The sequence below is a fragment of the Salvelinus namaycush genome, chromosome 15 (genome assembly GCF_016432855.1).
Source record: "Salvelinus namaycush isolate Seneca chromosome 15, SaNama_1.0, whole genome shotgun sequence".
Taxonomy (NCBI): domain Eukaryota; kingdom Metazoa; phylum Chordata; class Actinopteri; order Salmoniformes; family Salmonidae; genus Salvelinus; species Salvelinus namaycush.
In genome coordinates this window covers 17758663-17777920 of record NC_052321.1, presented here as the reverse complement: position 1 = coordinate 17777920, position 19258 = coordinate 17758663, and the positions used below count along the sequence as shown (strand labels likewise).

Here is a 19258-nt window from a genome sequence, read left to right as displayed (position 1 = left end):
TGATCCTGCAGTGAAGAGCAGTGCAGTTGGCCACAGACAGACAGAGCCCTGGCTGTCAACATCTGCTCAGGAGACTGTACCATCTGGGTCTGGCCCAGGGGAGCTTCTCTTCCAGCTCTGACCAGCTGCAGAGTCACAGACAAACATGGACCTATGCAGTCCTGTAGAGGTACAGAAGTCCAACCTATCCAGCCACTCAGTATTTAGGTATATTCCTATGTTTCAGACGTTCACCTCGTTCAAGGATGTTTATTTTTTATTTCATTTTTTTTTTTAATACCTCAGTCAGATCAAAGCATTAGCAAGTCAAGCTTGTGCTATGACTGTGGGTTAAAAGCATATCCGAGAAGTTCTTGAGGTCTGTAAGAATGGCTGGATGATAAACTGAACTTAAGACAATGAAAGACAAGTTGGCAGGTTTAGTTAAGACCTTTTATTTAATCAATTTGAAAGAAAAAACGAAACAGTAAAAACAGTGTACAAAGTTGATATTATTTATTTACTAAAGCTGGTGTCCTCAGTCTCAGGGATGGGAAAGAGGAGGTACAAAAAAAGTTTAAAAAATAAAGGTATAAAATGCATTTCCCTATTTTCAGAGGGTGACAGCAAAGGATGAGTGTGCATAGGATTAAGCAACAATCAGATCTAACAATTTAAGAATTGTTTGAGAAAGAGGCATTGATGTGAAAATAAAAATAAAAAGCTGTTACATTCATTTGTATGATGAACTTTTGTATTGTGATTATCAGTCATCTGAAAACACAGCAGAATTTTCTGGAAACTCATCGGAGAACTGTGTTCCATTTTCAAGATTACCAGTTTATCTACAGCAATCTGTATATGGGAGTTAATTGCGCAAACGATCTTTTCATAGCTCACACCTTTCAGAATTGATGTCTAGAGAGGTGCTGTTTCGTGTACAAGTGTACAAATACATACATACATACATACATACATACATGTTTTGGGGCAGGAAAGTGCATATCATTGGCACAGTCAAATCCATTTTCATTGCTGGTTTTCTATAAATAACAACTCAGAGCCATGTACAGAGGAATGAAACACATCCCTACCTATAGAGATCAAAGCTGACTCAACTTGTTTCCCCCTGAACCACAGCCCAGTTTGCTTATGGAGTAAGTCCTAAAGGACTGTATATTGTTATAGTGACCTCATTGAGGCTGCAGTGAGTACACTGGGAGGAAAACACCCAATACTGTAGAAGAGGAAAATCCAGAAGAGAGAAAAGATTCCCTGATTGGGCAGAAAGGATCCGTACCTGACTGGCCAGTTCAGAGGGAAGCAGCCTAGAGTGTTTGGAATACAACATTCAGACAGGGAGGCACCATGATCCAAGCACATGATAGTCCAGGGGGTTTAGAGTAACTCTGTCTTTTCAATGGGACCACAGGAAATGGATATCTAATTGACCATGTGTACACAGTTCTGAGATTCATTGACAGCAAGCTTTAATCTATTTAGATTATGCCTGCCCCCAGAATAAGCATTATTTAAGTATCTGCAAATCCCCTTTCTGCCACTGTATTACACAATTTCTCTATTAGACTGACAGTGGTCGATTGGGTAATTCTCACCTTGTTCTCAAATGTTTTGGGGCTTTAAAATTCTGATAAGAATGTTTTTTTGAGCATTGGAAGTCCTATAAGAATCAACCATGTTCTACAAACAGTTAGATATACATAATTATACATTTTATTGATTAGGTATACTGGCAGCCCAAGGAGATTCAAAGTGTTGGTCAAATAGTGATAGTGTGAAAGTCTTGATAAAAAAAATCAACATCAGACTAATCTCCCACTTCATTGAAAACGAAGTCATTGGTCATCTATTGTTATTTCCGTTGGGCCACAATATTTATTGGTATTAAAGCGGAAATCAGCAGTTGAAACAAAGCGTTCTCCCCATCCCTGTTTCAGTAAAAAGCTGAGGGATGGGGTTGGAGAAATGGAACCACTAAAATTCATAGACAGAGCTATGGATGCCATGATATCCAAAATGATAATTTTAACCATAGTGTGAGGCTATATAGTGTTTGTTTACAAACATTGGAGGGAAATTATCTTATATTTTGGGTTGTGATGGGGTACGACAGTTCAACTAAGTTCATTAGGCATTCATAAGTTATACTCTTCAAGAATCAATGGGTACATATCATTTATTCATGAGTCAAAAAATGTATGTAACAACTGCAGATCACCCCTTTAAACAAAGAACAGCAAAATACATTTCAATTTTAAATGGCTAATTCCAATATAGTCCTTATGGTCCCGTGACATTTTCCAGGCAAACGTTCACTTTGTGAATAGTATGTGACAAATATAACAGGTGCTGACAAAAGCAAGCCAAACAAAAGTTTAAGAACGTGTAGCCTTATCATTCTAAATTCATATACCACATCGCTGCATGACCACTCTTTTCCTATAAATTAGGTTTTATGAACATCAAGCTTGTCTGACTGCACACGTCAAGACAAGCAGGAAATGCACTGTAGTGTTCTCTCTCACCATTAGAAAAGTCTTAAAAGGCCACAGAAAAAAATCAGTGATTTTTCATTTGTGTAGTATGGAGTATTTTCCCATATAATTACCGAACCTGCAGATTGCAAAAGTCTGTTCAACAATACTATCTGAAACACTGGTGAAGTAAAGAAAGGATGTGGCGTAAACCCCGGTAGTTGGATGTGCAGTCTGGTGGGGTGAGGGGAAATGGTGGGACCAGAGGAATAAAGGGGTGTGTTTAGGCTGTTCCACTCGCAGAGTAGGAAAACTGTGGGAAGTGGGGTCTCCGTTCGCTGTCAAACGACTCCATGCTGTCTTCTGGAATACAAAATGATTGGGGAAGAAAGAGAGAGTGAGAGGGATGGCACAGAGAACTCCATTAGTGTATACGTTCTGATTTCCGCTTTAATACAAAATATATATTTTCCTCTATGACAAAAACCCTTATGATTGAGTCCTAATGCACAATGTACCTAGTACTAGCCAGGGTGCAGTTTGGCACACACAGCTAGTGGTCTAGCACTTCCATGTGAGGTACACAGTGAACTATGGAATAACAGACGTTACACACACGTTCCAGGAGAGGGCACAAATCCCCCAGAGGAATTGAATAAGCGCTATGTAATTTGACCTCACATTAATTGCACTGGGAAGATGGACCTTCCCCATTATCATTTCAATATTTGCCTTGGAGAGTGCAATCTATACCTTGAATGATGTTCAAAACTATCTATTATTTTTCTCTCGTGGGATTTAATTCTTTGAGTGCTACAGTACAGATATAAAGTTGCGGCCAAATATATTGGCAGCCTTGCACTTTTCTTTAATTCCCTATTTCTTCTCAAATAAGATGAAATTGGAAAAAAACGTTGTTTCCACACCTTATTGGATTTTCAACATTGCATAAGCAATTTTATTTGTGTAAATTTAAGTTTAGAATTTTTTATTTTGAAAGTAATGACAAACTGCATGGACAAAATGATTGGCTAGTACTTGGTTACATAGCCTTTTGTCAAGATAACTGCAGACAAATGCTTCTTGTAGCCATCAGTGATGTTGCTGCACCGTGGCCCACTTTTCAGCAGCAAACTGCTCAAATGCTTCCATGTTTGAGGGGTGCCATCCACCAACTGCTGTTTTCAGATCTCACCATAGGTTCTGGATGTGATTCAGATCTAGACTCTTGGCTGGCCACTCCAGAACAGCATCTCTTCTTGAACCATTCCTTGGTGTTTTTTGTATGTGCTTTTGGCGTCATTGTCCTGCTGGAAGACCCACAACATCCAATGGAGACCCAGTCTTTGGACACTGGGTTGAACATTGGACTCCAAAACACCTGATAATCTGCTGATTTCATGATGCCTTGTGCATTTTCAAGGCCCCCAGTACCAGAGGCAGGAAAGCAACCCCACAGCATTATCAAACCTCCCTCATGTTTGATTGTAGGGAGGGTGTTCTTTCCATTGAATGTTAATTTGGTTGTCAGTAAACAAAGCGCTGATCTGTATTGTCAAAGAGCTCTAATTTTGTTTCATTCTTGTGTCTCCTTCAGAAGTGGGTCTTCCTATGTTTACCAACAACCAAATTAAGCACTCAAAGAAAATAACACCCTCCCTACAATCAAACATGGGAGAGGTTCAATAATGCTGTGGGGTCGCTTGGCTGCCTCTGGTACTGGGGGCCTTGAACATGTGAAGACATCATGAAATCAGCAGATTATCAAGGTGTTTTGGAGTGCAATGTTCAACCCAGTGTCCAAAACCTGTCTCTGTTAAAGGTTGTGGGTCTTCCAGCTGAACAATGACCCCAAATACACATCAAAAGCACCCTGGAATGGTTTGAGAAGAAATGCTGGACTGTTCTGGAGTGGCTAGCCAAGAGTCCAAATCTGAATCACATCCAAAACCTATGATGAGATCTGAAAAAAAGCAGTTGGTGGAGGTCACCCCTCAAACATTGAAGTATTAGAGCAGTTTGCTGCTGAAAAGTGGGCCAAATTGCTACAAAAAGGGTTTGTCTGCAGTTATCTTGGCCAAAGGCTGTGCAACCAAGTACAAGGGGTGCCAATACATTTGTCCATGCCATTTGTATTTAATTTCTAAATAAAAATTGTAAACTTAAGTTTACAAAAATAAAAATTGGATCTACAATGATGAAAATTCAATATTGTGTGGAGAACAAATGTTTTTTTTTCAATTTCAACTCATTTTAGAAATAGGGAATTATTTAAGAAAAGTGCAAGGATGCCAATATATTTGTCCGCAACTGTATAATGTACCATATACATCAAGGGCACCTTTAAAATGGTTTCTTTTCTTTGTTCAATGAATAGGTGAGTAAAACTACTGGGAGTGCCCAAAAATTAGTACTAGGCAGTCAGAGTAAGCCAAAGATAGGACTGCATTTAAAGTAGAGAAAAAGGCACATTCTCTCATGAGCCTGACAACGAGGAAGAATATTACTATCTTCAATCAAAATTCTATCTAAATCTAAACAATGTAGATCAGCTTGGGTTTTTTTGTTTGAGACACTCCAATTCTGGAACCCCCAAAATAAACATTGACATTTAGAGCAAAATTCTAATTTAAAGTTCAGTTAAAATCTCTGAAGAGGGGAGATTAATTTATGTGAGATTCTGAAACGCAATAGGTATTCTTTACAGTAATGACATTTAGAACCACTTGCGTTTCCAGTTCATCCTGAGTCAGACTGTGATCACCCCTACTAAACAAAAACATTCAGGTCCAAAGAGTCAGTGAAAAACAAAAGTATGATTGTCTGTCTGGGTGAGTAAAACTGTTCTCTGAGTGTGGTGTGTGTATTCTGTAAAGATACAGAATACGCAGTGGGTCAGGTAGTACCTTGTCCGGGCGGTGTAATAGTGATGGTCTGTGCTGTGAACTCCTCATCAAAATACCGTGTATCTGTTTCCGAGGTAACCTGGGGCTTGAAGGGCGGGACCAGCTGTGAGAGAAGAGAGGACACCATGAGCACATTGGCACATCTGTCCTGTCAATCAGAGTGTAGACAGTTGCAGGCCTGGTGAAATCTATTGGTTGTTCACTGAAGTAATGGAAAATGGAACACTAATTTACCTTTTTCTCATAAACATCTTGCCATTCAATCCCAGCAAAGAATTTGTGCTGCATAATCTCCTTAGCATCATCCTGTCCTCCACCTAACCTGGAAGATAGAGGAACCAAAACAAAGTAAATACGTGGCCAAATCAATCCATGCCATTATATTCCACGGGATTCTGTACATACGGTATGGTGGATAACTGCTGGCAAGAGGGTCTACGCACCGCTGCTTGGGGTCCTTCTTGAGCAGGCCGGAGAGCAGGGACCTGCCCTCGTGACCCAGGGTACGTGGGAAACGGATGTCCTCCATGAGGATGAGCTCAAACAGCTTCTCGTGGTCCTGGTTGTAGAAGGGCAGCCGACCGCACATCATCTCGTACATGACCACGCCCAGACCCCACCAGTCCACCGCCCGACCGTAATCATTGTCCTCCAGAACCTGGACAACACAGGACAACCACAATACAATATAATACCATTAGGAACAGTTACACAATCATACTTGGAAGCATACAGGACAAGGGCTAGCAGGAGTTCAAATGTACATGACAGCATCAAGAGAGACATACTATACATTGTTGGTTTAGATCTCTGAAACCTAGCTATTAGCTAAGTGGATGGACATTAGGTAGGTAGTGAGGTCAGCAGCTCTCCAGGCTGTATAAAGAACCCTGAGGCCAGTGAACCCCCCACCCCCCTTCTCCTGGTCTGGGATTCCAAGCAGCCACAGCCAACACTGACTCACATCTCACATTAGGAGCAGGGATAGAGTTTCCCCTGGAGCCCTGCATATTTAATCACTAGAGGTCTGCAGTACACACTACACACCATCATGAGGGAGGGATAGGCTGGGCAGGGGCTGGAGGCTGGAGAGGCTAGGGCCAGTTAGTGGAAGCAGAGTCCCCATAGCAGCAACCACATACACCACACCACTGCTACAGCCCTTAGTCACGGAGGTGGAGGTTCACACATCTTGGAAGATGACGTGTTCACACGTTCTAATCAATTGGCTCGATTTGGCTCTGTGCTGTCTAACTGGGCAGCCTGTTGAATGTCAGCAATAGTATTTGAGTTGTTACTAAACAAGGCCTTCTGGGACATGTAGTTGGGTCAACAGTACAGGAAGGATATTGTAGGTGAAATCAAGCCAATGAGAACAGACTGTTCTTTAAAACAAGGTTATATGAGGTGAGATAAATTGGTCCAGGAATAGATTCATAGGTAAAAGGGCAGCCTAATAGAATTACATATGGACATGAAGGTACACAGACCCAGAGAGAAGAGGCGGGCAGAACAGATGGACAGATGTGACCGTAAATGGAACAAAACCGGAGTGTGTTTGTGTGTGTTTGGGCGGGTGGTGTGTGCCTGCATCTGTGGGCACGCTGCTTGGCGCTGCGGTTAGGGGCGAGGAGGACTCGGAGGGCAGGGGTAACGTGAAGCCGGCACGGTGCTAGGATTACTGGACCGTCTCTATTTCCAGCACTGCTGTCGTGTGATTCACACCACACGACAGCTGGGCCTGCAGCTGCCCCATATATGTAGAAGAGTACCACAGCTGTGGAACTGCCAGGACCACAGGAGCCAAGCTCATCCCTCACACACGTAACCAGGGCTGCCTGGACCAGCTCTGTTACACTGGCCCAAAGGACAGCACAGTGCAGGGAGGAGGTAGGAGTGAAACGTACACTTGCTGTACTTTTCCTCCACTTGATACTGCCCTCTATCTTACTTCTCTGGCCTTATTCTCCCTCTAACACAAACACAGCTATTGTCCCTCTCCCAAACACATGCCCTTCACTCTCCTTTTCATTGTTCATTACTTTCACAAATCGACTTCATTGCCGTTCCAATGTTTCAATAAAACGACTCTATTTCACAGTGGATTAGGTGAAACTTGTTCCATGGGTGTTCGCAAGATGCAAGCTTACAGCCCTGGTCTGGGCAGCGGGTCTGGCCTGTGGAATATTCCCAGACCTTACAGCATTCCTGTGCAGCACACACAACAAGGTCATTGTTTACTGCAGAACAACCTGTAACATTGCCTGGCCCTGGCTCCCATAGAGACGCTCTATGGCGACCCCGTCTCCACGGAAACGCCCCCTGATGTCTCTGCTGCCAGAGGAGGAGCAGAGCTGGGGCTGTTAAATGGTGCCACTAGCTATATTACTGTGTTCAGAATGCTAAAGAGGGGGGAGGGTTGTTCTTCAGCACATTTATGACATACCACACATGGACATACAAAAATGACAAACAGATTCTTTCCTTTTAATTATCATTTGCCTGTTGCTTGCCCTAGTGTGAGGGACGTGACATGATGGTTATATAGTAATTCATGCTCTAGTTGGCTTTGGTGATGATGGCTACTGTATGCCGTAAATTAGGATGGTTCTCTAGAGCAGGAGTTCCCAAACTTTTTCACTCTGGACCCCCTTCCAACACTGGGCCCTCCCCGCCTGCGTGAGCACACGCCATGTCTATTTCTATGGGCACAAGCACTGTTCATGACACAAACTGTCCACACCCCTCTTGTTGTTGGAGAGGAAATTTCACAGGTTTAAAGCAATTTTTTTCTTCAAATTCCATACATTTTGCCAGTCTAATGTGTATTCATGTGATATTTGAGTGACAAAAAAATTACAACAATATCTATAGGATAAAAAAACTCAACTTTAAAAAAATGTTAGCTGACATGGGCTAGTTGATGTGGACATTTCAGACAAGTTATGAACAGCTAAGAGTCTAAGAGAGAGAAATATAAAGATGTCAGATGAAAACGCCATGGGAGATTGTTACAGGGGAGAACTGAGGACAACAGGCCCAGAGTGTGGCCCTGGCTTTGCCCAGGTCAGGATAGGCATCCTGGGCAGCAGTCGGCTAGAAGCCCCCTCAGTGCCAGGAGCAGCTGTAGCCAATGTAACCTTTTCTTCAGGGCGGAAACTCACGTTTCCTGAGGCACTGCCAAACCCCCCAGCAAATTCCAAATGGAGGCTAAAAACAAAGAGTCAGCAACTGTGTCAACATGGGCACCCTTCTCCCAGAAAACTTTCTTACAGCAAGAGGCAAGGGGACTAACACACGCACACACACTGTACAATGCCCTGTCGTGTTACACACCCCATGTCATACCTGCACGCAATGGAGAGAAGCCACACCCCTGTACACATGCCTTCTCAAACAAAAAATATGGGAACAGCCTGTCCTGCACACTGCAGACTCATTAGCTGCATGTCTTATACTGAAGATTAGACAGGCATTTAGGAACAACTGTCCCAAAGCCACTCTTCAACAGTTTATTTTACCTTTATTTTAACAGGGAGTCCCATTGAGACCAAGGTCTCTTTTGCAAGGGAGCCTTGCATCTTACAATTAATTACACAACTAAATTAGACATAGGAAATACACCAGAAAAAATGTGACATAGCTTGTATGCCTTAACAATATGCCCGAAAAACAGACATTTACGATGATGTGTGTAGTGGGATATATTCGCTGCAATACAGTTCCTCTCTTCAAACCGTGTTTAGTCTGTTAATTCTTTCAGTTATTTACCAATTATGTGACTTTATTCTCTTCAGTTGATTTACACTCAAATTTGAATAGACAAAAATACTCACGAGAACATGCCAAAAGAGTGTGCACTGAAGAGGAAGGTCACATGGGTTGGGCTCCAAAGGCCTCCATTTTTTATGTAAAAAAAATGATACGATTTATTGACCCCCATATTGTGAATGGACTGTGAGAATACACTACCTCTGGGGCCAGGTACTCTGGTGTCCCACAGAAGGTCTTCATGGTGGCCCCGTCTGTGATCCCCTCCTTACACAGTCCAAAGTCGGTGATCTTAATGTGTCCGTCTTTGTCCAGCATGAGATTTTCCAGCTGAGACAAGGAGACAGAATGAGACAGGAAGTATCAGCAACAGGAGGAGGGGGAGTGACTGTGTGAGTGTGTGATTGAGGCACAGCTGATTTGGCTTCAGCTCTGAGAGGCATGAGCTAGCAATGCATGTCCTTTTAATATCAGTGTGTCCTCTCAGTAAAAGTCACCTGGCAACTGTAGCCCACACGTGGCCAGCAGCACCAGGCAGGCAGGCCAGTCAGCACATCCTCCAATACTGCTACCCTGGCATTTTCAGGAGAACCTTAGCAGGCTGGGAGCCTGCCTCATTAACCCATGGGGAGAGCAGAGGGAGGGGGGAACGAGGAGGGAGGAGGCTATGCTGACCTGGCTGGTATAGTTTCATCAGCTGGAAGAAACAGGGCTACAGATGCCCCCCTCCCCCCCCCCCTTTAAAACCAGTCATATCATGCCTCTGCTACCTCTGCTCTTATGCTATGAACACAGATCATTGAGTTTCTGTACTAGTCTCTTCCTTCTGGTACAAACAATTTACAGCTGGACAGAATAAGTTTGATGACGGGGGTAAAATATGACTGTCAATACTAAAATACACATTTTTCCTCACTGCTTATTTACATTAATGGTAACACAAAGATAAATAAAGGAATCGAACATCTGCCCAGAAGGAGATGGTGGTTATTATATTCCGGTTGTAGAAAGGGGCGGTCTAGGTCTCCAGCTGCAGTGAGGACTGAATCGGGGGAGGCTTGCTGCTGCTGTGAACACTATTTATATCCCGGTCTGCAGACTGTGCTCCTCCGCCTTACCTTCAGGTCTCTGTAGACCACGTTCCTCTCAGCATGCAGGTAGTCCAGCGCTGACACTATCTCAGCCCCGTAGAACCGAGACCGCTCCTCCGAGAACACCCGGTCCCGGGAGAGGTGGAAGAACAGCTAGAGAAAGGAGGAAGATAAGAGAGAGGGAGAGGAGAGACAGAGGGAACAAGGTTAGCGTACACAGAAGGAGGGGTGGGAGGATTATTGGCTACTAATAGCTAAATTGGATCTTGCGTGTCAGGTGTTATTGACTGTTTAAAAAGCTCACCTCTCCGCCGTTCGCATACTCCATTACAAAACACAACCGGTCGTGGGTCTGGAAGGAGTATTTCAGGCCCTGGGGATATATATTTACATTTTAGTCATTTAGCAGATGCTCTTATCCAGAGCAACTTACAGTTGCGAGTTCATACATTTTCATACTTTTTTCATACTGGTGCCCCGTGGGAATCGAATCCACAACCCTGGCATTGCAAGCACCATGCTCTACCAACTGAGCCACATGGGACCCTGGGGATATACACCAATAACTTAAACTGCAATGGATCAAAAATTAAGCCCGCCATTGCAAGTTCTCCATAAGAAACCAAAGTCTTTGTTGAAGTGATATCTGCCTTTGGGATATAACTGTTGAGTGACAACTGCTAGCCCCATTCACCACAGTGGGATGTACAGAAGATGCATGTGTTACTCCAGCCACTTAATGTGGAAGAGTTTCGCATCGTGAGCCATCACAGACTTTGAGAAAGGTGGTTAACTAACAATGAGATGTCTAGTGTCCTCAAAGGAGGCCAAGTCTATTGCCGTCTTTGTAAACATTGCTCAAACTCTCCCAACACAGATTCAGCATTTCCCCCTGAATGGAAGCTCTCAGGCTGAAGTGGAGTGGCTCCTCAGTCTTTGTGGCCAGAGGAGAGTTTGGGTTAGGTAGATGGAGTGGATGGAGGGGTCTCTCACTGTCAAGAACGGATGCTTGGAATTCTGGAGCACTCGGTTTTCTGTGAGTGTGTGTGCCACTTCATCCTGAAAGAGATCACAAAGAGTGTTTGTGCAACTCCCACAATGGCTGCCGTTTAGGTATCCATGATCGCCCCTCACCCCCCCATGCTCTCTCTCCCTCTTTCGCTTTCTCATGCTTCTCCTAACAGTTAGTGGCCTCTACTCACTTTCGCTACGATTACTTCCTTCTTCAGGATTTTCATGGCATAGTAGCGTCCTGTGGCCTTCTCCTTCACCAGGATCACTTTGCCAAAAGTACCTTTTCCGAGGAGTTTGAGGTATTCAAAGTCGTCCATAGTCTATGAGCGAGGGGGGGAAAAGCAGCATCGGGTTACAAACAGCGGCTATAACAAATTCATGCTCTAACTAGTCAAGACATATAATCCCACTGACAACAACACAGAAGCATTTAAGGTACCATTTCATCCACTCTGCAACTTCCACTCTTCTAATGGTGGGACTATATGCTGCAGTGACTTGTTTAACCTCTGACCCTCAGGGCTGGTGAGAATGTTGAAAACGGTTGTGTAGGAGACATGCAATCCGGTGCCCTTAGACCTTTGTGTCATGACTTAAGAGCACAGATGTGTGGTGATGAAACAGAATGGACACGCCATCTGGTGCTAAGCCTCCCAGGACTGATGTTGGTACCGGAGCATCGGCTCTTGGACCAACAGGCTCCTAAACAGCTTCTACCCCCAAGCCATAAGACTGCTAAATAGCCAGACTGCTAAATAGTCAATTAATGGTACCTGAACTATCTGCACTGACTCTAATACCTAGTACCTCTGCACATTGACCTGGTACTCCCTGTATATAGCTCCACATTGACCTGGTCCTGGTACCCCCTGTATATAGCTCCACATTGACCTGGTCCTGGTACCCCCTGTATATAGCTCCACATTGACCTGGTCCTGGTACTCCCTGTATATAGCTCCACATTGACCTGGTCCTGGTACCCCCTGTATATAGCTCCACATTGACCTGGTCCTGGTACCCCCTGTATATACACTACTGGTCAAAAGTATTAGAATACCTACTCATTCAAGGGTTTTTCTTAATTTTTTACAATTTTCTACATTGTAGAATAATAGTGAAGACATCAAAACTATGAAATAACACATATGGAATCATGTATTAACCAAAACAGTGTAAACAAATCAAAATATATACAGCTTTGCATGCTCTTGGCATTCTCTCAATCAGCTTCACCTGGAATGCTTTTCCAACAGTCTTAAAGGAGTTCCCACATATGCTGAGCACTTTTGAGTGAATAAAAAGTGAAATAATCTGTCTGTAAATAATTGTTGGAAAAATGACTTGTGTCATGCACAAAGTAGATGTCCTAACCGACTTGACAAAACTATAGTTTGTTAACAAGAAATTTGTGGAGTGGTTGAAAAATTTGTTTTAATGACTCCAACCTAAGTGTATGTAAACTTCCGACTTCAACTGTAGCTCCACATAGATCTGGTACTGGTACTCCCTGTATATAGGGCGGCAGGTAGCCTAGTGGTTAGAGCGTTGGGTCAGTAACCAAAAGGTTGCTAGATCAAATCCCCAAGCTGACAAGGCAGTTAACCCATTGCTCCTGGACTGTATTTGTAAATAAGAATTTGTTCTTAACTGACTTGCCTAGTTAAATAAAAGGATAAATAAATATAGCTCCATTCTTGTGTATTTAATTGTGTTACTACATTGTTGGGAATGGCTTGTAAGCAAGCATTTCACAGTAACGTCTACACCAGTTGTATTCGGCGCATGTGACAAAAATACAATTGTATTTTATAGGAAAGTGTCAGGGCGCCGGGGTGAAGCAGGAAGGGCCGGTGAGGGTTGGGGTGAGGCAGGAAGTGCCGGTGAGGGTTGGGGTGAGGCAGGAAGGGCCAGTGAGAGTTGGGGTGAGGCATGAAGGGGCAGGGTGAGGTTTGGGGTGAGGCAGGGTGAGGAGGGCGGGGGCGCACCACTTTGAGTCTGGGTTTGGTCAGGTACATCTCCATGTCCATTGGGTCTGGGGAGGAGTCCATCATCTCCTCTTCCTGTTTCTGTAGGCCATCTGCTACAGCCTGAATGGCTTTCGTCCATTCTTCCCTGAGAGAGGAAGGAGAGAGGAAGGAGAGGGAGATTACAACACCTCATTTAACATGATTTAATTCAGCCCAATCATGTAATTGTCATCTTATCAACAGGAAGGCAATTTAGAATGTAGGGTCAGCCAACAACCAGTGTACTGTGTACAATGTGTATGCACATGCTTGTGGTGTGTGTATATTTGACTGTGTGTATGTGTAAGGGAGGGGTTGTGGCTGAGCTTGCCTCTCCTCGGGGGTCTCCACGTGGAAGGTGCGCTCGATGACAGTGGTCCACTGCAGGCAGCGGATGATGAATGTGTTGGGCTTGGGTCTCTCCGTCTTCATCAGCTGGCACTCTGGCCACATCCCGGGAGAGAGGGGCCAGGAGGAGAGGAGACAGAGACCCGCAGTTACAGCCATTTATCTTTATCGCCACCGTAACAGACACGGCTGGGACAGCCACCATGCAGTCGTACATAGGGAACTGAACAGCTGCACTATGGGGGAAGGATGGAGGAGGAAACCCTGTTCACAGCTTTTCCTTCATACTAAATACACATTACCAAAAGTATGTGGACACTCGTCGAACATCTCATTTCAAAATCATGGGCATTAATATGTAGTTTGTCCCCCCTTTGCTGTAATAACAGCCTCCACTCTTCTGGGAAGGCTTTCCACTATTGGAACAATGTTGGAACATTGCTGAGTTGACTTGCTTCCATTCAGCCAGAAGCGCATTAGTGAGGTCGGGCACTGATGTTGGGCGATTAGGCCTGGCTCGCAGTCGGTGTTCCAATTCATCCCAAAGGTGTTTGATGGGGTTGAGGTCAGGGCTCTGTGCAGGCCAGTCAAGTTCTTCCACACCGATCTCAATACATAATTTCTGTATGGACCTCGCTTTGTGCACGGAGGCATTGTCATACTGAAACAGTAAAAGGGCCTTCCCCAAACTGTTGCCACAAAGTTGGAAGAACAGAATCATCTAGAATGTCATTGTATGCTGTAGCGTTAAGATTTCCCTCCACTGGAACTAAGGGGCCTAGCCCGAACCATGAAAAACAGCCCCAAACAATTATTCCTCCTCCACCAAACTTTACAGTTGTCACAATGCATTGGGGCAGGTAGCGTTCTCCTGGCATCCGCCAAAACCAGATTCGTCCGTTGGACTGCCAGACGGTGAAGCTTGATTTATCACTCCAGAGAACGCGTTTCCACTGCTCCAGAGTCCAATGGCAGCGATCTTTACACCACTCCAGCCAGGGCTTGGCAGTCCCGTTCTGTGAGCTTGTCTGGCATACCACTTTGTGGCTGAACAGTTGTTGCTCCTAGACTTTTCCACTTCACAGTAACAGCACTTACAGTTGACCGGGACAGCTCTAGCAGGGCAGAAATTTGATTAAGTGACTTGTTGGAAAGGTGACATCTTATGACGGTGACACGTTGAAAGTCACTGAGCTCTTCAGTAAGGCCATTCTACTGCCAATGTTTGTCTATGAAGATTGCATGGCTGTGTGCTCGATTTTATACATATATATATATATGGCTCAAATAGCCTAATCCAGGGCCTCCCGAGTGGCGCAGTGGTCTAAGGCACTGCATCGCAGTGCTAGCTGTGCCACTAGAGATTCTGGGTTCGAGTCCAGGCTCTGTCGCAGCTGGCCACGCCCGGGAGACCCATGGGGCACACAATTGTCTCAGCGTCGTCCGGGTTAGGGGAGGGTTTGGCCGGCAGGGTTGTCCTTGTCCTATCGCGCACTAGCGACTCCTGTGGCGGGCCGGGTGCAGTGCACGCTGACACGGTCACCATGTGTACGTACGGTGTTTCCTCCGACACATTGGTGCGGCTGGCTTCCGGGTTAAGTGGGCATTGTGCCAAGAAGCAGTGAGGCCTGTTGTCTTTCAGAGGACGCATCGGCTCTCGGCCTTCGCCTCTTCCGAGTCCGCACGGAGTTGCAGCGATGAGACAAGACTGTAACTACCAATTGAATACCACGAAAATTGGGGAGAAGAAAATACAAAAACAAATAAATAGTCGAATCCACTAATTTGAAGGGGTGTCCACATACTTTTGTATATATAGTGTATTTTTACCTCGGGATTTAGTCAATACATGAGCAGTGAGCAGTGATCTGGGCAGTCATTTCAGTCAATTCCAGAAAATGTGTCCAAGTTATAATATGGGCCACAGATGACATTCACATAAAAATAAAAGGAATTTCAATTAGCTTGAAACTAAGTTATCATTTTTAGAGAGCAGCCAGTTTCCCAGTGCAGCTCTTTCACACAGTCAACAAACTGCGTATGCCAAAAAAAAACATGGAAGATTTTGTCAGGAAGTCTGTTAGATGGAAGATATGGGGCTGGGCCACCACTGAGCTCCAGCAGGGCTATGTCAGTGTGGCTGTGTAACCCAGCCCCACCACCTCATCAGCCCCATCAGCAACATCACATGGCCCCTCTGTCTGTGGGTCTACTGCAGGTCTGCTCAGTGACAAACTGTGTCACCCTCTCTGTACTGCTGATTGAGACAGAGCAGCCCACAGATAAATAATTGAAATCAGATGGTTAATAACCACTATAACTCAAGAATGTCAGGAAACATTTTGTTTAACAAACAGCATGTTCTCTAATTACTCTGTTCAATCATCTGCCGAGCTTGTCCCAGCAACTTCCTGTCATGTAGGGAGTAGTCCCATAGACAAAACTGGAATTCACACACAGCCAGGGAGAATACTGGCATATTGCTAATGTACCACCAGTATATTCTGATGTTTCTAACCACAACTTTGTGGCTTTGAAGTGTACCATTAAGGGAAGACATTGTCATAGGAGCTACTGAACAAAAATATTTTCTATTGGTGATTATGCAATATAAAATGCCGTATAATCTTAATGGGTGAAGTAATTTAGATAGTAGGTTCTTGAAAGAGTAGATACTCACGTGCTACTGAGAAGTTATTTAAGGGGGTTTCAAACGCGTCAACATCTTGTGGTCGTTCCTTGTAGCCAATGAATGTACCATCACTCTTGAGTAGAAAATACCTGGGCCTCCAGGTCTTAATGTACTCTCCTGCAAAGAGAGATGGAGAAAGGGATGAGGATAATTGGTTACTATAATGTGCTGGTTTCAAAAGGTTCCATTCTTTAAATTGTTGATTGGTCTATGAAAATTAATCTGTGCGGTTTGATGATTTATGATACACAAAGCTATTATCTTCAAGGCGACATCCTTTTTCACAGCGGTTCTGACCCATTTCTTGTGATTTAATTGCTAAGATGTTCACCAACATTCCCTAAATGACCATGTTGTCACACACTTTCAGCTATAGTAGGTCAAAGCCAGGACAAATGGCTGTTTTAGCTGGAGTCAGGACCCTTGCCTCTGCCCCTTCGTTCCCATACAGAGGTTATACAGGAATCCATGTCTCCATCCTTGCCTATCTCCTCCAACACAAGACACCCACAGGTGAATCTCTCAGAGGTAACGAAACTCTATTTATTCCGCAGACGGTTCAGGAGACATTGTGCCAAATGTTCCTGAAATCTGAAAAAACAGCTTACGCACCATAAAAAGTAAGCAGCACAGATCGGAGGGGCTTGAATATTTATACAGGAAAAATGTCATTTATTTTTAATTATGAGAGCCGGGTATTAACCCCATGCAGTGTCTGAGCAAGGTGTCCTTAATTGCCCCATTTCCTCCGACACAGAAGTCTGGGGAAAGTAGAGATCAGTTCATTCCGGATCCTGTTCCTCCTCTCCCCAAGCCTCGCCTGGCACACCACTGGCTCCAGTCTGAGGAAACTGATCCCAGACCTGTCTGTGACGAGGCAGACTGACCATAATCCCTCGATAACAGAACCTAATTTACCTCTAGTCAACTTAACACACCTCATATAAACTCCTCTTAGTGAGAAGAGGCTATGTACATAATCACTAAGTGGATTGTATTCCATATTCTAGGATGTCTCACCTCAATGTGATGGGTCAACTGTCCGACTAGCGGAATCCCACCTGAGGGGCTACATCATTCAAACACCACAGGGTGCAACCATTACAGCAGGAACACACACACACACACACACACACACACACACACACACACACACACACACACACACACACACACACACACACACACACACACACACACACACACACACACACACACACACACACACACACACACACACAGGTCGCCAGAGAATCAACATCAATGTGATTTACAACTACGGGTCAACAGTGGCTTCACACGACTGACTGAATTTCTTGTTACGTCAGCACAGTGGTGGGCATTGGTAAGGTGAAACAGAGATACTGCTATAAGGACCAATCTCATGGTTAAGAAGCCAACAGCTTACAACACTGGGACCCACACCCCAGCCTCCATATCCAAAACCATTTCCAGAGTCATCCTAAACTTGCGATGCATTATGTACAGAACACCCTCAGCCTCAATCTACCATAAATCAACGCCTGACTTCTGCTCTAGGTAGATTGTCAGTCTGTGGTCAGGTCTTGGCTGACCCATATCACCCACCCCACCCAAGGCTCAGAGCCCCTGGCAGGGCAGGCTGGGGACAGTATGTGCACAATGCAAAGGCAGCATAATAAGCTCCCTACCTCCAGCCATGCATCATCCGAGCACAGTGACACCAGAGGGAGCTTTTTTTTTTTATTTTTTTTTTTATTTAACTAGGCAAGTCAGTTAAGAACAAATTCTTATTTACAATAACGGCCTACCGTTATTGTAAACCCTAACCCGGACGACGCTGGGCCAATTGTGCGCCGCCCTAAGGGACTCCCAATCAAGGCCGGTTGTGATACAGCCTGGAATCGAACCAGGGTCTGTAGTGATGCCTCTAGCACTGCCTAGACCGCTGCGCCACTCTGGAGCCCCCAAAAAATTGGGAAATAGGTTAGCCTACACACTGGCAGCGCTCCACTCACCTCTTTAGGGAAGAATACAGAGAGATTCAGGAAATAGGTCAAGCGCATGTTTGGTGCTTCCAACAATGACGCTGAAAGGCTGATTGATTACGTTAATTGTGTTGAGGCCACAAACTGGCATCAAGACCATGGTCCCAACACAGACACTGACAAGCAAAGACAGATGTTTGTTTATATGCACTGGCATGTATGAAAGTACACTCTACAGTGTGTATGTGTGAATGTATATCTGACGACAGCAAGGTCTTGCCATCCTCAAGCACAGAGGGCCTGGATAGGGCATAGATCATATATACCGGTACCTGCTGTATATAGCCTCGTTATTGTTATGTATTTTCTTGTTACTTTTTTAAATATTTGTTTTTACTTTAGTTGATTAATGTAAATATTTTCTTAACTTTATTTTCTTAAAACTGCATTGTTGGTTAAGGGCTTGAAGTAAGCATTTCACGGTAAGGTTTACATCTGTTGTATTCGGCACATGTGATAAATAAAATTTTATTTTATTTGACCTGCCAGCCCCTCTGACGCACGAAGCCCACCCAGGCTGGCAAGAGTTGGCGTCCACCGTGCCTTGTGATGATGCCACCGTGCGTGGCATGCACTGCAGAGACATTCCTCCACGCAGAGGCGGGCTCTGTCACATGGCTCTCAATGAGGTGACAATGAATACGCACTGTACCCTTTCATTAGTCTAGCTAACACCTAACTCTCAAAGTCCTCCTGACTTCAGAGTCTGGAATGGCTCTTTGATGTTGTCGGCACAATGCGTCGATAATGAAGGAGGCTGTGCTTTTACTGGTTGGCTCTCCTCAAAGCACCCACATACAGCCCCCTGGCACCGCCCCATTCCATTTTCAAATCCAAACAACAAAAGCTCTCAACCCATGAAGATTTTTTTGGGGTTGAGAGAACCAATCAAACCCGTCACACAATTTCTAAGCGAATATTGCATTAAG

General features: G+C 44.5%; 1 protein-coding gene across 1 annotated transcript in view; it reads right to left on the bottom strand.

Annotated features, from left to right (window-relative positions):
• Positions 1–413: 413 nt before the first annotated feature.
• Positions 414–19258, bottom strand: part of LOC120060247 (RAC-alpha serine/threonine-protein kinase) — a 33935-nt gene continuing 15090 nt past the window's right edge. The window contains exons 3-14 of the mRNA XM_039009417.1: positions 16291–16419; positions 13594–13705; positions 13242–13368; positions 11445–11576; positions 11236–11301; positions 10547–10615; positions 10270–10395; positions 9353–9481; positions 5824–6038; positions 5615–5702; positions 5381–5483; positions 414–2837 (exon numbers count right to left, since the gene is read on the bottom strand). Coding sequence (XP_038865345.1) covers positions 2758–2837; positions 5381–5483; positions 5615–5702; positions 5824–6038; positions 9353–9481; positions 10270–10395; positions 10547–10615; positions 11236–11301; positions 11445–11576; positions 13242–13368; positions 13594–13705; positions 16291–16419 — 1376 coding nt within the window. The 3' untranslated portion in view covers positions 414–2757. The remainder of the gene's footprint in view (positions 2838–5380; positions 5484–5614; positions 5703–5823; positions 6039–9352; positions 9482–10269; positions 10396–10546; positions 10616–11235; positions 11302–11444; positions 11577–13241; positions 13369–13593; positions 13706–16290; positions 16420–19258) is intronic.